Below are 27,126 nucleotides of genomic sequence, written 5' to 3' on the forward strand. Positions count from 1 at the left end.
AACGAGCTAAACAATCGAGCCGACTATGTTCGTGAGCTACTCGTTAAGATCGGTAACAAGCTGAGCTTCACCAGTTTTGACAATGAGTCACTTAGTTATCTCAAATATTTGGCACGAAGGGGCCAAGAAAAATAGTGCTCTTTAAGCATGCTTGAAACTCCTACAGTAGGATCTAAAAACCTACGCTTCCGCTCTTCCTCACCAGGCAATGCACACATGTTTGCTTTGCATTGCCTCCTTAACGATCCTTAACGAGCTGCTCGCGAGCGCTCGAAAGAACATAACGAGTCGAGCCGAACAATGATTTTAGCTCGTTATTCTTAACGAGCTTAACGATTCGAGCCTTAACGATCACGAGCTTAACGAGCCGAGCCTAAACGATCCGAGCAGCTCGTTAATCCACCCCTAGCAGTGAAGTTGATTTATTCACGAAAGATCCCCCCGCAAGCAAATAAGAAAAAACAACTTAAGCAACACAATGGGCCATCTAAATAGTGAGAGTCATAATGGGCCTATAATGTAAAAGCCCATTGTTTCTCACAAAAAAAAGTGAAGCCCATTATAAAATCTCCTATATAAGGCGACAAGACACTCTAGGGTTTAGGGTTAAGATAAAAATTTATTTTTTTGAAACCCTAGCCGCCACCCCTTTCGTGTGGCCGGAGTCACCTATTTGGATCTAGCAATTTGCCGAGGAATCCTTGTTGTAGATCCATTGCTGCTCCAATAGGAACTGATTCAAGAAAAGCATAACAAGTTCACATTGACTCTGATTCAGCTCCAAACCTACCCTTTGGCAAAAAGGTAACCCAATAGTTTAAATCTATATACATACTATTAGTTTCTACTTTACTCGTTGCAAAGTTTTTAACCCATCAGTGTAGCCTGACCCTGTATAACAAAGGACGGGTGACGTTCATATTCTCACCGAGCCCATCACGATTGTAGATTCAAAATTCAAAATCTTCACAAAAATCGAGATGAGCTACAGCGGTGTGGAGGGAGAGGACATGTGTGTCCGTTGTCGCGTTGGGTAGAGTAGAGTACGCAGGAAGGAAGAGGGGGGAGGTCCTTTATTTATTTTTTCTTGACCATTAATTAAGAAGGGGAGTTGAAAAGAAGGCGACGGTCAGACTGGTGGTGGATTATTTCGATTGCTGTCAAGTGAAGAAACCTTCCTTTTTCCCCCACCATTTTCGCCCAATTTCTCCCATCTTCCCCCTCTGCTCTGCTTTCCCCACAAAAAACCGCGCGCCCCCATTGCCCGCCTCCTCCCGCCCCACCTCGTCGGTTTGGCCGCAGAGGTCCACGAAAACCCTAGCCCGGGGAGGCCCCTGCGTGCGCGCGTTGTTCTGAGGTAATCTTCGCCACCTCTCCTCCTCCTCCGCGCGATTGGCTTTCGCTCTGCTCCGCCGTGCTTTGCCGTTGGTGTTCCGTGATTCGAAGTAAATAAGGGGATCGACCGTCCTGCTTTGCTCTCGGCCGGCTCCGACGAAGCGGCGGCCTGTGGCCTGTTGGAATTGTTGCGGAATGCGATCGTTTTTTTTTTGGGGGATATGCCCCTCGGGATCGAGAGATTATTCCTTTGTTTCGTGCTCGTGCTTTTTTCGGCGTTTTGTGTGTAGATTGGATTCATGTTTTGGCGGCGCCGGATTTTATGGGGGTGGGTTGTCGCGTAATGCTCAACTGCTCTGTGATAATTACGGCAAGTCTGCTCATGTGCATTTGAGACGTTATTTAGGGCTTAGTGACGTGTCACAGTGCCCATCGGCAATGGCATGGACTGCAAACATTCGTGCACTGATGTAGTCAGTTCATGATGTGCCATATTCCTCGGATGCTGCTGTCTTAGGCTCTCCTTTTATTTTTTGCGAAAAGTGTTGGGCTCTTCATTACATGGCATGCATTGTCCTGCAATATTATTTCTCTTGTGCTTTGATCAAGATTCAGTGCGGATGCTAGCGCATTTTGAAACTATCAAAATCAATCAAGTTCAGGTTTCTTGCTTTGTTTTGCCTCAAAATATAATTATGGGCCTTTTGTAGTTGTAGGTGGAGTTATATGTTATGCAGTTTCATTGGCACTTGCGTACATTCTTGTATCTGGACTGCTTTTAACATTTGCTAATGAAAGTGAACAACAGTAGATGATGTGCTTTCATTTAGTTCAGCAAACAAGTATCTGCATTTTGAGCTGGTAATGTATATGCGTTCATCGGAAAAATAGGCTGTTGGTCAGGTTACCCCTTAGAGTCAAGCAACCTACAGTAATGTTAACTGTTATTCACGAATGCACAAGAACACATGGCATTTACCACTCTTTTTTGCTTGAACGTATGTATATTCATATTCAAATATTGTTTTGTATTTGTTGTATTTTGCAGACAACGGTTTATGTATGCAGGATGGAACCTCATATGTTTCTGTAGCAGCGACTGATGCTATGGATGTTAATGCAAAATCATCTGGTGCCCAGTTAGAAAAAATGGAACCTGTTCACTCGAATGGACAGCCAGGAGATGATGTCATAATTATTGAATCTGAAGGGGATGGAAATAAAGTTGGAGTGCAAACTAGCATCAGAGAAGGTGCCCTTGAGGACCACAACGAGCATAAATGTGGGAATACGGATAGTACTGTGCTTGAAGAAGAATCCACTAGTACCGATGATGATTCGGACAGTGACTTGTATGGTTTCTATCTCCGCGAATCAGAGAATGAACAAACTTCAGAGTCTGATGCTGAGAAAGACACTGAGGTTTGTGCATTTAATTATCTAATTAATGGCTGTCAAACTTTTTAAGTTTAACATGTTCAATTATGAGATCAGAACTTTCCAATCAAAGTAAAAAGTATGTTCACCATTTCCCTACAAAACGTATGTTTGCTGCACCCTTCAGTATTTTCTATTGTTTGCTTGATATGCTTTTCGCTATCCTTGTTCCCCTTAGTTTCAGATCACATTAATGTTTGCTAGACTACTTATCAATCTTAGCTTATCATATATACTGCAGTTCAACATTTCTATGATTCTTTTATTTATCTATTTAACACATTTGTTATGCTACTTTGGATTCTCTTGTTGATCAATTCACTTGAGGCAATCGATTGGCTGCACAGAATGAATATGGGTTCGACTTATGTTACTCATATCTGTTCTACTTTGCAATCTGGAATTTTGATGTGTGTAGTTCACACTTTTTTTTTGCATTTTTTGGTTATTTGTTCTCTGAAAATTGATTTTCCAACAGGTGTCTTTACCTGAGGAAGAAGTTGAAGAATTAGTTGCTGAATTCCTTGATGTTGAGAGCAAAGTAATCCTTATAACTCCGCTGTTTAATATACACCTTGTTTCTGAGCATGTCTAATTTCATTCATTGTGTTCTTCGGTAACACTTAGGCAGCTCAAGCGCAAGAATCACTTGAAAAGGAGTCACTGGAAAAAGTTGAAGCTGAAGTAAGATTGGAGTTATCTGAGAGGCTCCAAGGAGATGCGGTTTGTGAATATCTGTACATTTTATTTCAAGTTATAATTTGTTAACTTTCAGTTTCTCGGCACTGATATAATTATACTTTAAATAGTTGGATTTAGCTGTATCAATTGAGATGGAGCAATTCAAGAAGGCATGGTCAACTGAACTTGACGACTTGGAGATCCGCACTGCTGATCTGCTGGTATGATTTTGCTCGAAAGAGTTTTTTTTTCTGTCCATTAAACAGAACCAGTGATTAATTGTATCTCAGTGCCATATTGATTTCTGCTGCCATCTCCATGTTATCAGATGCATGTCTTGAATGCCCGTGCCAATTATTTATATAAACATAAACTTGTTTCATTAATTGTATTAATATTGATTGTTTCTACGCACATCTATTGTTTCGCTATATTAACGATGGACGTTTAGTCCTTGAATTAGATCAGTTGGAGTTTGCAACCTTGCTAAGACATAGTAGAAAATGATTACTCTTAAAGTTATTCCATCATAGGTCTAATGGCCTAGTGCCAAATGTATCATAAGTCTAATCATATTATATTGAGTTTTAATTTCTGAAAGCAATTTTAGGCGTGTTTTTTTACTTCCATTTTCTTTGATATGTGTTTATTTAATTATCCCTATGTACTAAATTGCAATTTTAACTACAGGAACAACTTGATGCTGCTGGTGTTGAACTTCCCAGCCTATATAAATCAATAGAAAGTGAAGCCCCAAATGTTTGTGAAACTGAAGCATGGAAAAATAGGACTCATTGGGCTGGTTCTCAAGTTTCTGAAGAAGCTAACAAGTCAATCAGAATAGCTGATGAATACCTTCAGTCTTGTAGACCTGTAAGGAGGTATTTTACGGCCAGAAGTTGGTTACTCCTTTGTTTTGTTTTTCTAGTCTGAGCTTTTGCCTGCTTTCTTTAATCAGAAAACACGGAAGGCTTCTGGAGGAAGGTGCTAGTGGCTTTCTTGCCGGAAAAGTTCCTGTTGGGGATGATAATTCTGTACAGTGCCATGAGAAAAGTTGGAATTCATTCAATGAGCTTATTAATTCAAAGAAGTGTACCAAAAGTTCTTTTGGAAGTAGTAACTGGGCATCAGTTTATCTGGCCAGTACTCCCCAGGAAGCTGCCGCCTTAGGTCTCCAATTTCCAGGAGTTGATGAGGTGCCACCTTTAACTGATTAACTGTTGATTTAATTGTGGCATGTCACGATTGTATTTTTATTAGCTTCATACCCTCCTTCAGTAAAATCTCAAATTCTACATTAAACTGTACTACTCCCTCCGATACATAATAAGTGTCTGTGATTTAGTATAACCTATTGTATTTTTGTGTGGAATCTTATTGTTGAAATATCAGGTCAAATAATTAGATTAGAATTAAGACCAATAACATATACCTTGCATCCAGCTTATTATTCCTTCTGTTTAACAATGTACCACTCCGTTGTGCATCCGGCCACGTTTTGCACGTTTTGCCTACCTTTTTGTACCCACGTGTTCAAAAGGTTTCCAGATTGGTTGCACGAAAGCAAGGTTGGAGCTATGTTGTCGACATCATATCAATAACTTTGTGCCTTTTTAGTTTTCAGTGACATTCTACTCCTTCCAGTTCAAATTATTTGACTTCAGGAAATTTATTTTGGTTTGCAAGTAGATCCTGTTTTGGGGGTTCAAGGGTCAAAGGAGTTGTGTTTAAGGCTGTGGGCAGGTTTTTAGTATATGGAGTGTATGTGTATTGATTAACTGATACATATATCACCATCAGCTCTTTCAAAACTGAAAACATCCAAGAAATATGTGAACCTTCATGAATGCCTCCGTCATGCATTTGTTACTTCAATAAATTTTCTCAATCTACACATCGTTGCATCTTTCACCTTGTGTGACATTCAGTACACCTGTCAGAGTATTCTGGCTATTTTAGAGAAGAAAAACATGTATTCTGGCTATCTTGAATGTATTAATGTCACACAAAACTTATCTTGAATGTAGAGATATCTTGAAACCTGTCGAGTGAACAGTACAGCTGTCAGAGTATTCTGGCTATTTTAGAATCTTTGCCTCATAAATTCTTCATATGCATTGTTTTTTTTAGGTTTTACTGAAGTTCTAGAAATAAAATGGCTTATACGGTGGAAGTTAGTGCGACATTAGCTTTTATTTTTTTCTGCATTCTTCTTTAGTTTTAGTAACAGATAAGTTTTGTTTGATTTCAGTATCATCTTTATATTCTTCTGAGTAAATGGCCCCTCTTATTATACTGATATTTTCCATAAAGGCAGTTCATCATCCGAACTTGCACATATTTTATATGTTTTCTCCATGGAATTTGCTCAGCTAAAGTTCCAATTACTGTTTATAGGTGGAGGAGTTAGCAGAAGTTGAGGGTGTTGTTGATGACATAAAAGGCGTTGATGAAATGGAGCTTTCTGAAGAACAGAGGAAAAAATACAGAAAGGTCAGTTGAAACCACTTTTACAGTAATTCATAATTAGCTAGCAGTGCAAAGGTACCACCCTTCTTTGTGCTGATCATGGGTGCTCATGTTCCTGTTCTTACATATCTGCTTAAGCATTTTACAATAATTTTAGTGAGTGTGTGTACTCTTTTTCATTTTATTGCATACTAGTTTCTCCTTGTATGATAAGGTTGCTTGTTATGTTTATGATAAACAGAAAATTTGAAAAATCCAAATGATGTTTATAGTTACATGTCTACTCTGGTAAAATTCTGATTGTAATGCATCCAAGGTGCTTTTAATCCTTGTATCTGTCCACCACTCCCGATGTTTTGATTGAAGGCCTTAGGCCAAACTTCATTAAGATAGAAAGGAAGGTTTCTTTTACAAGATTGCAGGGTTTTGGCTGAGGTTGCCGAAAAAACAAAACAAAGGAACTAAAACTAAGTACATCACCACAGGACACCACAGGCTCACGTAAAAGGCCCCGACTCTTAAGACCTAAGGATACTTAGAAGGCGATGACGCAACCAGCTGCTCTCCAAGAGCGTATGTCCTTTGTTATAAGCTCGAAGATGCGATCCACCATGCTAACCTCCTGCTGAAAAAATCGAGCCTTTCGCTGCTTCCAAATCCCCCAATGCACCAGGATGGAATTGGTGTCAAAATCGTGACATAGGTTCTTGGGCACCCTCTTTCTGGCCCAGATCCACCAGTCTTCAGTACTCTGGAAAGCTTCGCTCAGTATTGGGAAGTCAGCCCTGGACCATGTGCGAACCTGGCACCAGACTGCATAAAACGGCATGAACAAACAGGTGAGTGCAGTCCTCGTTAGCCGCCTGTGAGGCCAGCCTCTTAGAGCTAGATTATTGGCGCTGAGACAGTGTTTGTGCACCGCTAACCAAATGAAAAATTGCACTTCATTGGAGCCTTTTATTTCTATATCGGTTTGGCGCAAGCGAAACGAGTTTGGCCATGAAGAACAATCGATAAGCCGAGTTGACGGAGAGGTTGCCGCCAGGAGAGTACCGCCATATAGTGTTTTTAGGTACTCAGGTTTCCTTTCCGTGAGGACGACGGCCTTGATCATGTCCCAAAGCTGGATGTACTGCACTAGAGCCTGAGAAGACAGGCCTCCAGACAAGTCTCTGACCCATCTGTAATTGTTCCGGCGCAGCGACTGATGTCAGAGTTACGGGCATAAGAGAAGAGAATGGGGACGGTGTCCTGAACCAACCGTTCCCCAGGGAGCCAGGCATCTGTGCAAAATTTTGCATGCATACCATCACCTAGCCGGAAGAAACTGTCGGCTTTGAAGAGATCAGATACGTCATGATTGTCTTTTACAGGGATAAGGGACCATGGCTGTGCCTCTGGTGCCCACCCAAGCCAGGGCCAACGGCAGCGGAGCGCAGTGCCGAACAGCCGCGGATTGAGTACGCCCAGACCGCCGTTCTGCGTTGGCTGGCACACTCCGGACCAAGGCAGGAGACAATGGCCACCATTCACGTCTTCTCTTTTCCAAACGAAACCACAGCAGTGTCGATTGATAATGTCAAGAGACAAGATCCCATTGAGGTAAGACGGCAAGTAGATGCAGGGGCAACACCATCAATACCGAATGAGTGAGAGTGAGTCTGCCACTGGTCATCAGGAATTTGGGTTTCCATCCTTTTATTTCCTTAAAGACTTATCAATAAGGGGCAAAACATTTGCTCGACGGAGGGGAGCCATGGTTAGAGGGAGGCTGAGGTAGGTGATGGGAAACTTCGTCTGAATGCAGCCAAAGTGATTAGCCGTGGTAAGAGGGAGGCTGAGGTAGGTGATGGGAAACTTTGTCTGAATGCAACTGAAGTGATTAGCCACGAAGCCATCAGTTGCTTAATCACAGCGAATACAAGTCGCGTGGCTTCTCTGCATGTTCACATGTAAACCTGACACTTCGGCAAGCCATTCCTGATGTTTCATTATTGCACCCAATACCTATGTTGTTTTTCTTAAACACCACTCAGTACCTATGTGGTCATGACGATTCTCTGATTCAGTTGCAGTACGTCTGGCATATGGCATGTTAAACAGCCAAGACTTGCTGATATGTTTCACTGCATGTTAATAAATATTACTAAAATACCTTGTGCAGGTTAGGGAAGAAGATGATGCAAAGACAATGAAACGCCTGCGGCGTCATATGAAAAAAAGGACAAGAGGCTTGTGTAAGGTAACTACTGTTCATGTTAGTATTTGGTGATACCAGCTTGTTTCTTACTCAGCTTGATTTGTTCGGTTTTCTTGTGTGCTCTGCTTTACATTCATGCAGGACAACATTGATTTGGCCTCATCATCAAATGTATGCTCTGAGCCGCCCCCATTACCTGAAAAGCACAAAACTGATAAAAATGAAGTTTCTGGTGAGCTGCTGAAGCGCACACGTGAAGATGGTGCTGATCTTGACCACAAGAGGTCGAAAACTGTAGTAATAGAGAGTGACGATGACATGCTGATAGATAGCAAGCTAGCTTTGCGTATCAAAGACAGTGAGCATAGTTCAGCAGAACTTGAAAATGGGGTTGACATTATTGATCTTGATCTCATCCCGTCACAAAGTCCTACGCTTAGTGATATAGATTTACCTAAGGCTTTCAAGTGTACAATTTGCACCGAAATGTTGAATGCCTCTGATGTGCATCGTCACCCAGTACTAGATGTTATTGTTTGCGGGTCTTGCAGATTTCTGGTGATAGAGAAGAATCGTCTTGAGGTGAATACTAACCCTCTTTGTCTATAGTTTGAACTGCTTTTAAATAACGTGAATGCAATTTGCGGATGAACAACGCGTTTGTAATCTTCTTAGCTGTGCTATTTGTTTTTATTGCAGGGTCCTGTATCCGGTGGTTATTGCACCTGGTGTGTTCAGTGTGAAGAACTTCAAAGTTGCAGTTCCTGTAAGATGCTATTTTGTACAAAATGCTTATCAAAGAATTTTGGTGAGGAATGCTTATCAGAAGCTAAAGTCGCGGGTTGGCAGTGTTGCTGCTGCCAACCCAGGCAACTGGAACACTTAATATCTGAATGTGATAAGGCCCTGAGTGGTGATGTTGAATCTTCTGATCCTGAGAGTGACAATACTTCTGGAACCAAAAACATTGACCCTGTTAGGTATGCTATGTTGTGCTTTTACCATTATATGACTACTCACCATTATATTATATTACCTCTGTTCCACAATGTAAGACGCTTTCGTAGGCTATTTTAGCCTACCAAAACATCTTATTTTAGGAGCGGAGGTAGTACATCACACAATATTGAAAAAATGCTGAAGATTTTCCCGATCTGTTTGAATGTGTAAAATGTGGTCAGCAAGCACAAAAGAAAAAAGAAGATAAGAAGAATCATGGATGATACAGAACTTGGGGAGGAAACAAAGCGCAAAATAGCAATGGAGAAGGTGCACGGTCTTTTATGTCGTGCACTATTTTTTTCTAAATATCATACTTTTTTTTATTTGAAGCTCTTCAGGTTGTAATCTGTATATTCTTTTATAGGCTAGACAAGAACATGTGAAGTCCATGCATGAGCAGTCTGCCAGCAAGTTAAGGAGTGGCATCACTGGAACTTCCTCTGGAGCTCTATCAAAAGTCTTTCTACAGGATGCCGGGGATGGCCATATAGTCAATGTTGCCAGGGAGGAAGACGAGGAACCTGTTAGAATTCCAAGCAGCGTATCTGCTAAACTAAAGCTTCATCAGGTTTGTTCGTGAAATATACCCAGTAAACCCTGCGGGTGCACATTCATCCTTGCAATTAAATTTGATATGTGAACTTGTAGTTTTACTTCTTGTGGGTTTCCTTGTGCAAAGTTGCTTGACACAAATGTTTGTCTTGTGTGGTGACCATATGTGTAATCTCTGTAAACAGATTGTCTAATGAAATATATGGTTACATCAAAAAAAATTGATATGTGAAAGCCTGTGTCAAAATGATATGCTGAATTATAATGTGTTCGAATAGTGATGCACAAATAGAAATCCTGGTCAAATAAGGACAGGTTGTGTTCCCTACCTTTGCTAACTTATTTTCTAAATGGTTATTAAAATTCATTGACTGTAATTGCTTCCTAGGTGGCACCATGTCACTTGACTACCAGCCATGACCTATACCAGTACTGCCACATGGCCTCTTATCTGACTCATTGCATTTTTATATTTCAGGTATCAGGAATAAAATTTATGTGGGAAAATGTTATCCAGTCTGTCAGAACAGTCAAATCCGGGGATAAAGGTTTTGGGTGCATTTTGGCACATAATATGGGGCTTGGGAAAACTTTTCAGGTCTCTGTCATATTTTATCTTGTTAGTTTCATTATAATTTACTTACATCATAACATTTGAATGGCGATCAAATTATGTGCTGGGAGCTATTCTACAGTATGCCTTTTAACCATTTGGTGTGGCCTGATTCTGCCCCCATTACATGAGATATAGTATTGGATATGTATATTTATGCATTTGCACTTTGCAGGTTATTACGTTCCTGTATGTGGTTATGAGATGTACTCAGTTGGGATTTCGAACGGCACTTATAGTTACCCCTGTTAATGTTCTGCATAATTGGAAGAAAGAGTTCACCAAGTGGCATCCGGCAGAACTAAAGCCTCTTCGTGTGTATATGCTGGAAGATGTGCCAAGGTACAGATAATTTTTTGTGATAATGTTGTCCTTTGTTTCACTCTTACATGTGGTTAACTTTATTTATCCAGTGTAAACCTTAGAGCGCATCTGGTGCCAACAATACTAACTTGTAAAGCCTGATGGGCTCTACTGCAATTGGTATGACAATTTAGCTTGTGCTAGCTTTAGAAGAAATCTTGCCTTGTGAGGCCTAAAGAGAACACTGAACAGGGCAATCAGTCATGTTAAAACTACTACTGCTATCGGTACATTGATTGGAAGATGGAACTTGGTTGGTGGTTTGTATTTTGTGATAGGCTGAGATTTTGTGCTTCTGTGACTCTGTGCTTTTCCTAAGTTTTGAAACATGGGCTGGGAAGTTCTGTTCCTAGACTTTAAGTTGTGCAGTTTTTGTGAAACATAGTGGCCTCCCCTTCAGTTGAGTGTGATCTCACTATGTTTGTGATGTTTCTGTAGTAAATATTTAAATTAGCATGGAACAATGCATTTCCTCGCTAACATTTGTTTATGCAGGGTAAAAAGACTATATTTACTAAACAAGTGGCGAGCAAAAGGTGGAGTGCTTCTCATTGGTTATTCATCCTTCAGAAACTTATCTCTTGGAAGACATGCCAGGGAAAAAGATACTGCAGATGAGATTTCGAATGCTTTGCAGGTGATATTATGGGCTGTGTGTATTTTTGTTGCAAGCTTTTATTTTATGGCAGCTAATGAGCTTTTCCAGGTTCATTGAGCAAACATGATATTTTTTCATTCTTTCCGTCGCTATGTAGTGAGGTTTCGAATGCCGTCCTTTGTGGAAGTATATATTAGCTTGTCGATGTTCGTGCATGTATTATGGTTTTCAATGATTTTATTTAGCTGTGGGTTTTGATACAGTTCATTTACTTATGTCACTATCAGTGTGGGCCAGATATTCTTGTATGTGATGAAGCACATATGATAAAAAATAGGAAGGCTGACATTACGCACGCTCTAAAACAAGTAAGGACACAAAGAAGAATTGCGTTAACTGGATCCCCGTTGCAGAATAATTTAATGGAATATTACTGTGTAAGGAACTTTGCACTTCACCATATACAGTTTTATTTCCAGTATTTGATGTCTAATAGCACTAGTGCTAATTGCTTTTGGTTTCATCCTGTGAACAGATGGTTGATTTTGTCAGGGAAGGCTTTCTTGGAAGCAGCCATGAATTCCGCAACAGGTAATGGAATGCTCAGTTGCCATGGCACCTTGATGTTTTTGACCTTAGGAATGACATGTTTTGCTCTGTCAGGTTCCAGAACCCAATTGAAAATGGGCAGCACACAAATTCTACATCAGATGATGTCAAGATCATGAACCAACGGTCACACATTTTGTATGAACAGCTGAAAGGCTTTGTCCAGCGAATGGACATGAATGTGGTGAAGAATGATCTACCACCAAAGAAGGTTTTTGTCATCACTGTAAAGCTCTCTCCACTGCAAAGAAAGCTATACAGAAGATTCTTGGATGTGCATGGTTTCTCAAGTAGCGCTTCTTCAGAAAAACCTTTTAAGCACAGTGGATTCTTTGCCAAGTACCAAAAGCTTGCCCAGGTACGACAAATTTGAACCAGCATTTTGTTAGCAAAAACAAGATAGAATGCTGTCTGGTCTTATCAATTGGGGCTAATACGTTTTTATTGTGTTGTAGCATAATCATAGTATTTCTTTATGTTCTTGTTCCTTATGCTCGACAATATGTTCAAGTGTAGATCTGGAACCATCCTGGCCTTCTCCAGATGGCTAAAGAGCAGAGAGAAAGTGTACGCCGAGAAGATGCTGTTGAGAACTTTCTTACGGACGAGAGTTCTAGTGATGATAATCATAATACTGAAAGTCAATTGCTAAACGGAGGTAATATGTTATCTAGTTTAAAACCCATCCTTGGTGACGATGCACTTCAAAGTTTAGTAAAGAAACAATAGATTATTTTTATTTTTGAAGATACTTGTTTTGTCCTCAAGCTGGCTCCTCTGATATATTTCTCCTGTTGTTCTCTTGTGAAATTTACACCTGGTTTGAACTGTTTCGGTAATTTCACAGATAATAAACAGAAGATTAGAACTGATCAGCAGTCAACGAAAATCGACTTTGTGAACGAGGTACATATTTGACTATAAATGTTAATTGTTTGAAACTTCCAATTAACAGTATTGCATAAATTAAACTGTCACAATCTTTTCTATTGCGCATACTATTCAATTATTTATGCTTTCCAGCTGTGTACTTGGTTTCTGTTTATTAATATGGTCTATAACTCTATATGCACCACAATGGCTGATTAATTGAAACATACACATCGAATGAACCCCTTGGTGTTGTACTCCTGTCTCATGAAAGTTGTCTGAGATTTATCTAAATTTAGATGTATCTAGACACTAAATAGCATCTGGATAAATCTAAGTTTTAACAAATGAGTAATATTTTCCACCCACCTCCTTGATTATGAAAAATTACCTTGTTAATGTGCTTCCATTTCTTGTAGGAAAGTAACTGGTGGGAGAACCTTATAGATGAAGGTACTTACAAGGAAGCAGATTACAGTGGCAAAATGGTCTTACTCCTTGATGTACTGGCAAGTTGTTATGAATTAGGTGACAAGGCATTAGTGTTCAGCCAGAGCTTGACCACTCTGGATTTGGTTGAATTTTATCTATCTAAGTTGCAAATTAAAGGAAAAGAAGGCAAATACTGGAAGCAGGGCAAGGACTGGTACAGGTATACTTTCATTTTTGACTGCATTTCTTTTGCCCACAATGAACCTTACAAATATTGTGTGGATTTGGAAGTTCCATATTTTTTTATTGCTTTGCTTCGTGGTTTTGACATGTGTGTAAGATAAAAAAAGTGGAATCAGTCGTGTTGCCATATTGTCTATAATTTTTTTCATCATCACTTTGTCTTTTTGTGGATTAATAACAAAATTTTGTCGTGGACAATTGAAGATGCTGGACCTGTATGGAAGTGTCTACCACAGTTATGAGACTTATTCTAGTGAACTAACAAATACTCCCTCCTCAAATTTTGTTGCCTATGATTTTTTGTCAAAGTCAAAACTGTAAAGTTTGATAATTTCCTAGTCAAACTTTACAAATTTTTACTTTGACTAAAATTTACACACAACGTTATTTGGGAAGGAGGGACCTGCATGGCTTGTACCTTGTCGTAGTGACCTGCATGGCTTTATCATGGTGGCAAATACATACATGCGCCTTGTGTTCTTTTTGGCCGCAAAATTGCTGTGTTATGCTTTCAAATTTTATCAAATTAAGCAATTCTGCAAGAAGCTTAGGTGGTGAGTTCTAAGCTTTTGGCCAGAATAGAGATGGACTAGACTAGCAAGTGCCTGCTTGACTCTTTGTCCATAGTATATATAGGTATGGAGATGTTTCAGATACGAAATTTATTTGAGAAGATCCTCATTCAAATGTGCCAGGCTTGCAGCTGGTGCCCATACAAACTGACTTTAGGTAGTTCAGCTGCAGCTTGCAACCTATCATGACATACTGTGCTGAAACAAGCTTTTGGACCATTTTGGTTCACATTACAGCCTTTTTTATACTATTTCTGCTAAGATTATGACTTTATTTCCAGCATGTAGTTTACAAGGCTAGCGTATATAATAATCTAATTATGCAAAAACGATTGCTACTTTGAGCATCTTATTATGCAAAGATTGTATCATCAGTATTCAGTTCTCTAAATACCATGTCTTTTTACTGTGCCATACAGGCTTGATGGGAGCACTCCATCTTCCGAGCGGCAGAACCTTGTAGAGAGATTTAATGACCCTGCGAACACAAGAGTGAAATGCACATTGATATCTACTCGAGCTGGATCTCTGGGCATCAACCTTCATGCAGCAAACCGTGTGGTCCTTCTGGACGGTTCATGGAATCCAACACACGATCTGCAAGCTATTTATCGGGTTTGGAGGTCAGAACTAGTAGCATCATTCATACAGCATTTGTATTTTTATGTGATTATATTTTTATTTGATTATATTTTCATACCCAGGTATGGCCAGGTCAAACCTGTGTATGCTTACCGCCTAATGGCTCATGGAACAATGGAAGAGAAAATATATAAGCGGCAGGTAAGTTTACATTTGCCTTCCTGGTTTGGGGTCCTGAGTTTGAACTAAATTGTTCTTTTTTTTTGCATAGCAAATCAACTTATTTGGAATCTTCTCAATTTGAATTTCTTGCTTGGTAGGTGACAAAAGAAGGGCTTGCAGCAAGAGTGGTTGATAGACAGCAAGTGTCTAGAACAATCTCCAAAGAAGAGATGTTGCATCTTTTTGAATTTGGTGATGATGAATTACTGGACCAGAGTGGAAGCGATTCTACCATAATTAATCACACTAAGGTTGGAATGGAGAAGCTATCCCTGCCCATCAGCAGTGAAACCACTGAACTTCCCGTGGACGGGATCATGCTGAACTTGCTTAGTGATCACCCTCGGTAAGGCCTAATAACCTATTAATGTTAAAACTATAAGTATCACGTCATAAATGTTAAACTATAACGCCATAAATGTATAATATACAACAATAACAACAACAACAACCAAGCCTTTCAGTCCCAAACAAGTTGGGGTAGGCTATGTATAATATAATGCATACTATTTGGAAATCATGAAGTAATCAAACATGTAACCTTTGTAATTTTCTTTAGTTTGATTGCCTGTAGCCTTATTTTAAAAACATTAATTTATGTTATTTGCTTGCTATGAATGTATTGAAGTGCTAAGCAGCTGCTGGAAGATTAATGTGTGCTTCAAACTTGTAGGTGGATTGCGGGCTATCACGAACATGAAGTTCTTCTGCAAGAAAATGAAGAGGAGAGACTCACCAAGGAAGAGCAAGATATGGCCTGGTCAAGTTTCAAACAATCACAGCAGTTGGATGCTGTGCCAAGGAAAGGTGCACATGATCCTGAGAGAAAGCCAACAGAGACCATCGTCCCGCCACCTAAAAGAAGTCGCCAGTCGCAGCAACCAAAGTCTAATTCGAATAACCAGAAGAAATGCAGCAATCTTAACCACTTGCTGACTCTAAGAAGCCACGGCACCAAAGCTGGATGCACGACAAGCTGCAAGGAATGTGGCCAGGACATTAGTTGGGAGACTCTGAACAGATCGGATGGTAGATTGAGGTGACGCACCTCGGCTCACGCCGTGCAGAAAATGCATTTTTATGCGAGAATTTCAGTCTACATACAAGTAGATTGAGAAGTCATTTTTTGATACAAATGAAAGGTGCATTAATTGGAATTGCATGTCTTTTCACCCGATCGATGGAAGATATCAGAAATCCACCTGTTACTGTTACTCCCTGCCATCTATAATGACTATAAAATAAGTGTCCCGGCTTTAGTTCAATTTAATCTAAATCTGAACTAAAACCTTGATATTTATTATGGATTGGGGTGACTACTTATTATTGCCGCCACCCCCTCTGCCCCTGCGAGATTTCCTTCTGTTCAACAAGGTGTATGCGTATTCCAAGACTATTTTTTGACTAAAAAAATTGAGCAACAAAATTTTTGTATTGAAAAATACATTCTAATGATGCTAATTTAATACCAACAATTTTCATAAATTTGAAGCACTTCTTGGTAAAAAAAAATGGAACTAAGAGCATCTCCACTCGTCTCCCCGACTAGGCCCCCGAGCGACGTTTTTCCAATCCGGACGGCGTTATTTGGTCCAGTCGCGCCCCAGGTTCCGCGATTTCGTCCGGAATTGGGCCTAAATTCATCCGGCGATCCCACGCCATCCCCGGCCCCCCCGGGAGCGCTCGGGGACTCCGGACGAAACGAAAGCGCGCGAAACGTCGAGGAAACTTCCTGCGCGTCTGGTGGCCCCAACTTGTCGGCGAGAGACACCGATCGTCGTCCTCATCGCATCGTCTTCCGCGCGCTGTAAAAGCCTACCGCCGGTCAGTATTCGCCGGACGCGTAGCTTCCACGCGGCGAGGTTAATGCCGTCGCCTCGGTATCACGCGCGCCTACCTCTATTTATCGCCGAACTACCGCGTTTGCCCCGCATTCACCTCTCTCGCATTCCACCAAATCTTCCCCAAACTCGAAAGAGGTAGCAATGGCGAACGACGGTGCGGCCAACAACGGCTTCGGCCGCCGCTCTCTCCACCAATGGGAGGGACGGCTCCTCCACGCGGCGGAGCAGCAGCGGCGGCTGATGGATCTGGCCGCCGCGCGTCAACTCGCCGCCCGCGCCGCCGCACCATCCGCCGGTAGGAACGCCGCGCCCAGGAGGGAGGTGGTCAAGCTCGAGGAGAGCAGCGACGACGACATCTACCGTCCGTCGCCGCCACGTGCCGCGACGCCGGCTGTGGCACGAGCCGTCAGTACGGCGCCGCCGCCCCAGGACGACGCCGGCTCGAGCGACGACGATGGCGGCGACTACACGGCCTTCTACCGCCATTTCGGCATGTAGGAGGCCGCTTTTTAGCTTAAGTTTTAGTTTGCCAATCGCCGAATTCAAATATATGTACGAATTCGGCCTATTTATGTACGAACTCGCCTCTATATGTTAAATATCATTAAATTTCGCTTATGTTTGAACGAAGTCGCTAATTTTGTCTGAATTCGCCGAAGTCCGTTACATCCATCCTGGGCTCGCGGCTAGGAAAATGGGTCTCCCCAGGCCAAATTTTCCTCCAATCCGGACGACAATATCACCAGATTTGGGCGTGGAGAGCCCTAACGGCTGGAGATGCTCTAAGCCCATTTCCAACGAGCCACCCAAAATGGATATATTGTGCCTGTTGTTGTACTTGCGGCCTAACAGCGAACTACTGATAACGTGCCGGCCGCCTGGCCCCACACTACCAACAGCTAGGCACTGGCAGTAGTTGATGTTAGTAGTGTGCTCATTCTCACATGCTACTACTAATGGTTTAATAAAACAAAACAAAAATCCTAGGTGAGCCTGGTACAACAGACATGTGAAGCGGCTTTGTCGGGCTTTTTTTTTTGCCGAAAGAAACACATCTATTAGTCCGGTTCCAGATTACAACACACCCCAAGAAACAAAGAAATTACACATAGGTCCCAAGGACACCACTCGACTGCGAACGCCGACGTGAGACAAGGACGCGCAATACCACCGCCACCGCACTCCTCCAGAGCTTGCAACCGCCGCCCTCATGGTCCCCGTTGTTGCCATCCTACCTCGAGATTCAGGGGAGAATAGTTTTCACTTAACAGTGTTTTTGAGCTTTGCAGAAGCTGGAAGACAGAAATGCAGAAGAAAAAATAGGATGGTAGAGCTAAAGACAAAGAACGCTCCCCTCTCTCATGCCGTTCTAGACTTGCTTTTGGGTTCGTAAGGGCGTGATTATGTTACTTTTTCTCCTTCTGGTGGTTGTGGTGTTGTATGGAACTCGTAAAAATGGTTTTGTTCACGAAATTGGGGGTGAATCCCTTTTCTCTAAAAAAAAAACTCTATTCATCCGATCTGTACCGTAGGTTTCACATCCAATGGTCCCTAATAACTAATCCATCGATTGCACCTCAGGTTCAGATCTCGTACAAGTTGTCCCCAAGAATTTGAGGTAGGGTGAAGTCCAAGAAATAATGCAAAGACCAAAATAGTCCCAAGACATTAATAATATACTCCCTCCGTTTTAAAAAAATCTTCTCAACTTATTCTATGTACAGATGTATCTATAATTAAAATGTGTCTATATGCCTGCATATCTATACAAAATTGAGTAGATTTTTTTAGGGACGGAGGGAGTATATGATTTTAATGTGAGACTTTGATACCATTGTGGATATCTTGTTGCGCAACTTGATCTTGATGATCTTTGTTGCCGAGAAGGCCCTTTCAAATGTTGTTATCACCTATAAAAGCACTGCCAACTCAATGGGGCGATAAACTGTAGAAAACATAATGTGCCATTAAAATATCAAGACACGACCTCTAAAAATATCTAGCTATCCTAGTATGAATAATGAATATCTCAATATTATCTTATTTATGCTTATGCTCATAATAGAGAAGCCCCCATGATAAATTTAGGTAAAATGAGCAAGCATATTCAAAACCTAGGAAATGAGCCTCTTCTGTCAATACAAGAGAAGTTTTTTAAGCAACTATGAGAATAGCTCGATAAAGCGATGGTCCAAATCGGTGGTAACAGAGTGTACACAAACATAGAAGGTATGGTGTCCACGCTGTAAATAAAGATAATCAACAATAACCTCGTGTCTCCCTCGTTTTCTTGATTTTCTCCATTTTATTACAGTTTCTTCCAAACTTAAGATTGTGATGTCATTTTCTGCGGAAATTGACATCCTCCAAGATGGGCTCTCTCAATTATTATTTCTCCAACTGAGAAAACATGTTCTCCCTCGAATCTGTAAAAAAAGATTGAATGGACTAATACAATTAGAACTCTAGATTACTAAAATATACAAAGCCATAGTAAAACCATAAGACATAATCCATCCCATATTTAGACTTGGTTTCGGCTACCCCATAAGCTGTCCACTCAGTACACCACCTAGTACATTGTTTGGAGTCAGGTTTTGTTAGATTGATCATTGGCTATTGCAAAGAAAAAGTTTCATTTTCCTGCTAGACTTGACCCGGACCATGTTTTCGGTCGAGTATAAGTTTCACGCAGTGTTGATCAAAACAAGCATATATTTCTTATAGAGTGTATGTTTTCAACATACGACCACTCAAATTGATTAGAAAAAGGGAGCGTCTAGATATCAGGCGACTGATTTTTATTAAGTCTAAGTTGATTTCTTAGCTATTCAATTTGCATATGTAATTAAGAAAATACAAGTTGCAACCCATACGCAACTGAGAAAATATAAAATATGTAACTGAGAAAAATATTAGTTACAACTTATGCACAACTGAAAAATATTAGTTACAACTTACACGCAACTGAGAAAATATCAGTTGCAACTAGTACGCAAGTGAGAAAAAACCAATTGCAGCCCATGCGCAACCGGAAAAAATACAAGTTACAATATATGCGCAACTAGAAAATATCAGTTGCAACCCATGCTGATAAAATATCAGTTGCAACCTATATGCAACTAAAAAATTATTGATTGCAACCCGTGTGTAATTGAGAAAATATGAGTTGCAACTCGTGCGCAACTAAGAAATACCAGTTGAAATCCACTTGCACTTCCCATATCCGCACGGATCACGAGACAAATCAGATGGCTAAAAAATCGACTTAGACTTAATAAAAATTCAGGCGTCTGATTTCTAGCAAAACCGTTAGAAAAAAACACGTGCATCTAAAATGTTTTGCCAAAAATCAAGATAGGACATCCGACTACCTTGCCCTAGTGGAAGCTCCGCCCTTTCTCAACTATATACCGAAGTTACTTCAGAAAGTTCTCTCGCCAAAGCGTATAAACAAACCATGACGCTATGGTGGTGTTCATGTTGAAGTAATGTCTAGCGATTTTGTTTCATCTTCACGGCCGCGAGAGAAAAGGCGGAAATTCAAAGGTGATTGCCATGGACGTGGCTGTCAAAGTCTTGGTCGGGGCTGGTGGACGGACGGGGCTATACTGGCCTCCACGACATGGCCTCGGTACTGGCTGCTACGGCCACCACGCCGGACAAAGATCGGTGCCACCGCTGCGATGCAGGGCAACCATGGTGAGCTCGCTGTTGCCGGAGGTGCTGGTGGACGGACGGGGCTATACTGCGCGGCCACTACACCACAGATGTGTTAGAGTTTATCTACTGTACACGTTTTGTATTCAGAGTAATATACTTGTACGGTTGGTGACCCATAGCCACCATATACTATAAATACAACAATGAGAGGCTCGGGATTGTATCTGAGTAGAATCAAACATACATTGTTTCCTAAATTTAACATGGTATCACGAGCAGGCTCTTCTGCTGCATCTACCTGATCGCAATCCACGAGATCATATCTCCGTCACCGTCGCTTCTGTCGCCGGAAATTGAGCAACGCAAGATCGCAACTGTCGCCGAAATTTGAGCGACGCCAGATCACATCACCCTCCACCCACCGCATCGTCTTCCGCCTCGCCCTCATTGCTCAGGACGATCGCTATGGCGTCATCGTCCAGTTACGTTCCCCAGATCAATCTCGGGACACCTCCGTCAAACAAATTGACGAGGAAAAATTTCCCTCTGTGGCGTTCTCAACTGCTTCCCGCCATACGTGGCACTCAACTCGTCGGAATCCTCGACGGAAAAGATGCAGCACCACTGCAAGAAATAGCCCCTACTACGGCAGAGAAAGAAGCAGACGCCCAGGCGAAACCGGTGCCGAACCCGGCATACGCAGTCTGGCTTGCACGGGATCAAACAGTCCTGTCCTACCTCCTTCAATCTCTCTCCCTTGAGATATTACCTCATGTCCATCAGATTGAGAGCAGCCGTGGCGTTTGGAAAGCCCTGGAGGAGATGTTTGCCGCACAAAGTGAGTCACGTATCACCAATCTGCTCATTGCTCTCGCAAACACGAAGAAGCTCCAGATGACTAATGCGGAGTTCCTTACGAAGATGCAGGGGTTCGCCGAAGAATTGATCTCGGCTGGTCATCCTCTGCCTGATCGCCAGATTGTCTCGTACATCCTCGCTGGTCTTGGAGCCGGATACAACTCACTGGTCACCGCTCTGGGCGTGTCTACCACGCCGATCACGTTGAGCATGCTCTACTCTCAACTGCATGCATATGATCAGCGTCAGGAGATGCTGAATTCCTCGCCACCTGATGAGTTTGAGACATCTGCAAACGCCGCATACCGCTAGCGTCGTCAGTACTTCGCCAACAATACTAGCTCTGGCAAACCACGCGGTGACCGCAGTGATCGCCGAGATGAGCGCCGTGATGAGCGCCGGGACGGTCGCAGAGGAGACGATCGCCCATACAATCAAGGACGTGGTGGTGGACGTGGACCTCTAGGAGGGGGCCGAGGACGCGGTCGTGGATGCCGCCGCACCACCCCATGGGCCAATGTCACTTGCCAGATCTGTGGTAAAGAAGGCCATTATGCTAAAGATTGTTGGTCCCGCTATGAGGATGATGATGGCGGCTATGGTGACAAAGAAATCAACGCTGCTTATGGGGTAGATACTAATTGGTACGAGGACTTGGGTGCCACCCATCATATCACCGGAGAACTCAACAATCTCACAATCAGGGACGTGTATAAGGGCTACGACAAGGTCAACACTGCCAATGGACAAGGTATGGCTATTTCCCATGTTGGTCAATCCATAGTTCATAACCATGCTCGAAATTTTCATCTTCGCAATGTCCTATATGTCCCTAATGCATCCAAAAATCTTCTCTCCGTTAATCGTTTCACATATGATAATAGAGTATTCATAGAATTTCATCCGTTCTTCTTTTTGATCAAGGATCATGTCACCCGGAAAATAATTCATAGAGGACGGTGTGTTGGAGGGCTTTACCCTCTTATTTCTTCCTTGGAGTCGCCAAATTCTAAGAAGCATGCTTTTGTTGCCGCTCAACCATCACCGTCTCGGTGGCACAGTCTTGGTCATCCTTCGTTTCTCATAGTTAGGCATATTGTTAGCAAAAATAAACTTCCATGTTTTAGAGATTCTAGTCATGAATTAGTGTGTGATCCATGTCAGCAAGCTAAAAGTCATCAGTTACCGTATCCCATCTCCACCAGTGTATCTACAGCTCCTTTACAATTAGTCTTTTCCGACGTATGGGGCCCTGCACCTACCTCTGTTGGTCGTCATGACTACTATGTAAGCTTCATTGATGGTTATAGCAACTTTACTTGGATCTATTTACTTAAGAAAAAGTCTGATGCTCTTGCTGCCTTTGTGAACTTTCAAAAACTTGTTGAACGAACTTGATAGGAAAATTCTTGTTGTTCAATCTGATTGGGGAGGTGAGTACATTGCACTTAAATCTCACTTCCAGACACAGGGAATATCTCATCTTGTGTCATGTCCCATGCTCATCAGCAAAATGGGGCAGCTGAGAGAAAACACCTCCACATTGTTGAGGTTGGTCTCTCACTTCTTGCTCACGCCGGTATGCCTCTTAAGTTTTGGGATGAAGCGTTTCTCACAGCCACATATCTCATCAATATGCTACCCAGCAAAGTCATCAACAATGACACACCTGTGCATCATCTCTTAGGCACACATCCAACTTACTCATATCTTCGTGTGTTTGGTTGTGCCTGTTGGCCCAATCTTCGCCCCTATAACAAGCGCAAACTTGTCTTCCGTTCCACACAATGTGTGTTCCTAAGATATAGTCCACGTCATAAGGGGGTAAAATGTCTAGAAGTGTCCACTGGTCGAGTTTATATTTCTCGCGATGTTGTCTTTGATGAGACTGTGTTTCCATTTAAAAATCTACACCCCAACGCCGGTGCTCTTCTTCGCAAAAAAATCCTTCTTCTTGATCCATCTCTTCACAATTTTGAACAAGGAGATGATATTATTGATGATTCACATGTGGAAAATAATCATGCTACTAATCCATTGTCTAGACCTGTTTGTACTGTTCTACAAGATGCAACTCCTCAAAATACAGCGTCAGGCGAAAATTCTGCTCAAAACAGTGCTTCCAGCAGTTCTGGAGGTTCATCTGATGATTCAGGTGGAAATAACAGCAGCACAAGATCCCAAGCTAATTCCATTCACAGATCTCCCTCGGGATCGACGGAGATTGCCTCGGATCGTGCATCTGACTCACCTGGCAGCAGTCCCAGCGCCTCGGATTGTGCGGCTGACGTGCCTGGAACCGGATCCAGCTTCGCGCGCTCCATGTCGCACCGGTCGGCCACTCCAGCGCATGGACGGGCGCCCTCTCCCGCGCATCGAGATGCCCCCGGATCGTCTGCGCCCACACCTCCGCATGGCTCTCAAAGTTACTCTTAAAGTTATTTGGAGGTATTTTACGGCCACACCGCTCCATCTGTGCGTCAATCTGCAGCTACGTCTACACGGCCGGTCACTAGAGCTTCCAAAGGTATTGTTAAGCCTCGTGAGTACAAGGATGGCACATTTCGATGGGTTCTATCATGTTCCACAGCTGAGCGCGCAAATCTTGAGGATGCTTTACAAGACTCAAATTGGAGGGCTGCCATGAATGAGGAGTTTGATGCTCTCAAGCAAAATAACACTTGGAGACTAGTGCCATCTCGTGAAGGTAAAAACATCACTGATTATCGATGGATATACAAAATCAAACGCAAGGCCGATGGATCCATTGAAAGATATAAGGCTAGATTGGTGGCAAAAGTGATGAGGTCTAAGACCTAGTTTGTGGCCCGATCTCGCGATTGACCCAAATCCAAAAGGGGAAAAGAGGGAGAGGAGGAAGAACGCGAAGAACACGAAGAACGAACACACGCACGCCAACCCGATACAATTGAATTCTTCCTCTCGTGGCTCGATGGACCACGCCAATAGAATCAACCGCAAGAGACGCGAGGTAGAATTCCGGATGAGAGATCAGGGTTGGAGACGAAGACCGGTGAGGGAGAGAGAGTGGTGCACACTAGAATCTCACTCACAAGTATCCAAATCCTCATCAAGAGTAGCCTTGATTACAAAGGGGATCTAACCCTAGGGAGACAAAGCTCAAAAGTAGTTTTAAGCTCAGATTATGTCTAAGGAGTAAAAGGGGGCGTCCTGGGTCCTTATATAGGCCTACAAGGCGACACATGGCGAAAAGGTACGAAGTACACGACTTAAGCAGTTTTGACAAGGCAATTCGACGAATCCGGTCAGGAGCCCGGTCAGACCGGCCCTGGGACCGGGGCGTCCGGTCCAGACCGGGTACTAGACCGGAGGGCGACCGGAGAGGGGTCCCGGCGACGCAGTAACGTGCCCGGTTGCAGTCAGCGGAAAACCCGGTTTGGACCGGGGCGCCCGGTCATGGATCCGGTTAGACCGGGTCCTGGACCGGCTGGCTCCTTCCCTTCCTTGGCGTGCTTCGGATGACGTCGGGTCCAACTCCACGTGCATCTTCTCGCCCAGCTGCTCCTCTCCTCCTCTTGACCATGGTGTGTCCTCCTCTCCGGGGTCTTGATGCACCTTGTACCTAATAACACAAAGCGTGTCGGCATGAGGTAGCAATCCATCCAATGGGGTACCGAGATCGAGGGTAGTGAGGAGCGAGTTCACCTTATCATGTAGTGCTTTAACTCGAGCCCGTGTCATTGGTCCACTTGGGGGACTTGTGGGTCTTGGTGAGGAGGTGTCCAAAGGCCACCCTGCATCATCCCCCCCCCTTGGGAGAGAGTCGTCCTCGACTCTTGTTTCTCCTCATCTCCATGATAGGGTGATAGGTCGGAGATGTTGAACGTGTTGCTCACCGAGTACTTGGAGGTTGGTATGTCGATGACGTAGGCGTTGTTGTTGATGCGCTTGAGGACCTTGAAAGGCCCATCTCCTCTTGGCTTGAGCTTGGAGTTGCGTTCATGAGGGAATTTTTCTTTCCTAAGGTGAATCCAAACGAGGTCTCCTTCTTCAAACACTCGTTCCTTCTTCTTGGCGTTGAGGCGAGTAGCTTGGCGAAGTACATGCTCTTGTATGGTTGCTCTTGTGTCTTCATGTAGTTTCTTCATGGCGGTGGTGCGCTTGTCGAAGTCCATGTTCGTCCTTTCATGAAGAGGTAGTGGAAGGAGGTCGAGCGCCGTGTGCGGTTCGAAGCCATATACGACCATGAACGGACTCCGTGATGTTGTGGAGTGCTTGGCTCGATTGTAGGCGAACTCCGCGTGGGGTAGACACTCTTCTCATGACTTCAAATTTTTCTTCACTTGTGTTCGTAGGAGAGTAGAGAGGCTTCGATTGACCACTTCCGTTTGTCCATCGGTTTGAGGGTGCGAGGACGATGAGAATAAGAGCTTCACTCCAAACTTTGCCATGAGCGACTTCCATAGATAACTCATAAACTTGACGTCTCGATCCGACACAATGCTTGCCGGTATTCCGTGTAGGCGAACCACTTCCCTGAAAAACAATGAAGCAATGTGTGAAGCATCATCGGTCTTATGGCATGGTATGAAATGAGCCATTTTAGAGAACCTATCCACTACCACAAAGATCGAATCATGCCCATGTTTTGTTCGTGGTAAGCCTAGTACAAAGTCCATGCTTATATCCGACCAAGGAGCATAAGGAATAGGCAACGGTGTATAAAGGCCATAAGGATTGGAAGTGGACTTAGCTTGTAAGCATGTTGTACACCGTCGGCAAAGGCGTTCCACGTCGCGGTACATTCTTGGCCAATAGTAGTGGGTTGAGAGCATGGCATATGTCTTCTCTCTTCCGAAGTGTCCCATAAGACCACCACCATGCGATTCTTGTAAGAGCAAAAGGCGAAGCGACGACATAGGGATACAAAGTTTGTTGCCCTTGAACAAGAATCCTTGGTGCAAATAGAAATCATCGATGCCCTTCTCACTAGAACACTTTGCAAAATTGGGCCAAAGAAAGTATCAGAGGCATATTGTTCTTTGATTTCATCAAGACCCAACACATGGAAATCCAAACGAGTGAGTAAAAGGGTGAGCTTGCGAGAAAGAGCATCCGCCACTACATTGTCCTTGCCCTTCTTGTATTTGATTACATACGGGAAGGACTCAATGAACTCAACCCATTTTGCGTGTCTTTTGTTCAAATTGTGTTGGCTTTTCAAATACTTCAAAGACTCATGGTCGGAATGAATGATAAACTCTTTTGGCCAAAGATAGTGTTGCCAAACTTCAAGAACACGAACCAAAGCATAAAGTTCCTTGTCATATATAGGATAGTTGAGGCGTGCGCCATCCAACTTCTCACTATAGTATGCCACGGGTTTTCCATCTTGCATAAGAACTCCACCAATACCAAGTCCACTCGCATCACACTCAATCTCAAAAGTTTTTGCAAAATTTGGAAGGACGAGAAGGGGAGCTTCGGTAAGGCTTTTCTTCAACTCATCAAAAGAATTTTGTTGGGCCTTGCCCCACACAAATGGAACATTCTTTTTGGTAAGCTCATTCAAAGGGCAAGCAATGGTGCTAAAATCTTTCACAAAGCGGCGGTAGAAATTGGCGAGTCCATGGAAACTTCGAACTTGACCAACGATGGTCGGCGTGGGCCAATTATGTATGGCTTCAACCTTCGAAGAGTCCACTTCAATGCCATTGGCGGAAATCACAAATCCAAGGAAAACCAATTTGTTTTGAGCAAATGTGCATTTAGGGAGTTAGCATAAAGCTTCTCATGACGCAAGATGCATAAGACTTCTCTCACATGGTGCACATGGTCCTCGAGATTTTTGCTATAAATGAGAATATCATCGAAATAGACAACCACACTCTTGCCAATGAGAGGTCTCAAGATGTGATTCATGAGACGCATGAAAGTTGATGGAGCATTTGAAAGACCAAATGGCATGACAAGACATTCATAGAGACCAAGTTTGGTCT

General features: G+C 42.8%; 2 protein-coding genes across 2 annotated transcripts; both read left to right on the plus strand.

The window, feature by feature from the left end:
- Positions 1 to 1,128: 1,128 nt before the first annotated feature.
- Positions 1,129 to 15,994, plus strand: LOC127299293 (protein CHROMATIN REMODELING 20). Its single transcript, XM_051329242.2, has 26 exons — positions 1,129 to 1,357; positions 2,384 to 2,757; positions 3,251 to 3,313; positions 3,400 to 3,495; positions 3,582 to 3,674; positions 4,144 to 4,334; positions 4,412 to 4,649; positions 5,851 to 5,946; positions 8,087 to 8,164; positions 8,264 to 8,704; positions 8,822 to 9,102; positions 9,304 to 9,391; positions 9,489 to 9,692; positions 10,155 to 10,274; positions 10,465 to 10,631; positions 11,148 to 11,289; positions 11,538 to 11,687; positions 11,786 to 11,841; positions 11,914 to 12,217; positions 12,376 to 12,517; positions 12,707 to 12,765; positions 13,149 to 13,381; positions 14,396 to 14,599; positions 14,681 to 14,759; positions 14,879 to 15,126; positions 15,454 to 15,994. The coding sequence occupies exons 2-26, from the start codon at positions 2,398 to 2,400 to the stop codon at positions 15,821 to 15,823; spliced, it is 4,503 nt and encodes a 1,500-aa protein (XP_051185202.1). The 5' UTR covers positions 1,129 to 1,357; positions 2,384 to 2,397; the 3' UTR covers positions 15,824 to 15,994.
- A 4,758-nt stretch (positions 15,995 to 20,752) lies between these two features.
- Positions 20,753 to 21,457, plus strand: LOC139832890 (uncharacterized). Its single transcript, XM_071822837.1, has one exon. It carries the CDS (start codon positions 20,753 to 20,755, stop codon positions 21,455 to 21,457), a length of 705 nt encoding a protein of 234 aa, XP_071678938.1.
- The last annotated feature ends 5,669 nt before the right edge of the window (positions 21,458 to 27,126 follow it).

This window comes from Lolium perenne, chromosome 1 (assembly GCF_019359855.2).
Source record: "Lolium perenne isolate Kyuss_39 chromosome 1, Kyuss_2.0, whole genome shotgun sequence".
Taxonomy (NCBI): domain Eukaryota; kingdom Viridiplantae; phylum Streptophyta; class Magnoliopsida; order Poales; family Poaceae; genus Lolium; species Lolium perenne.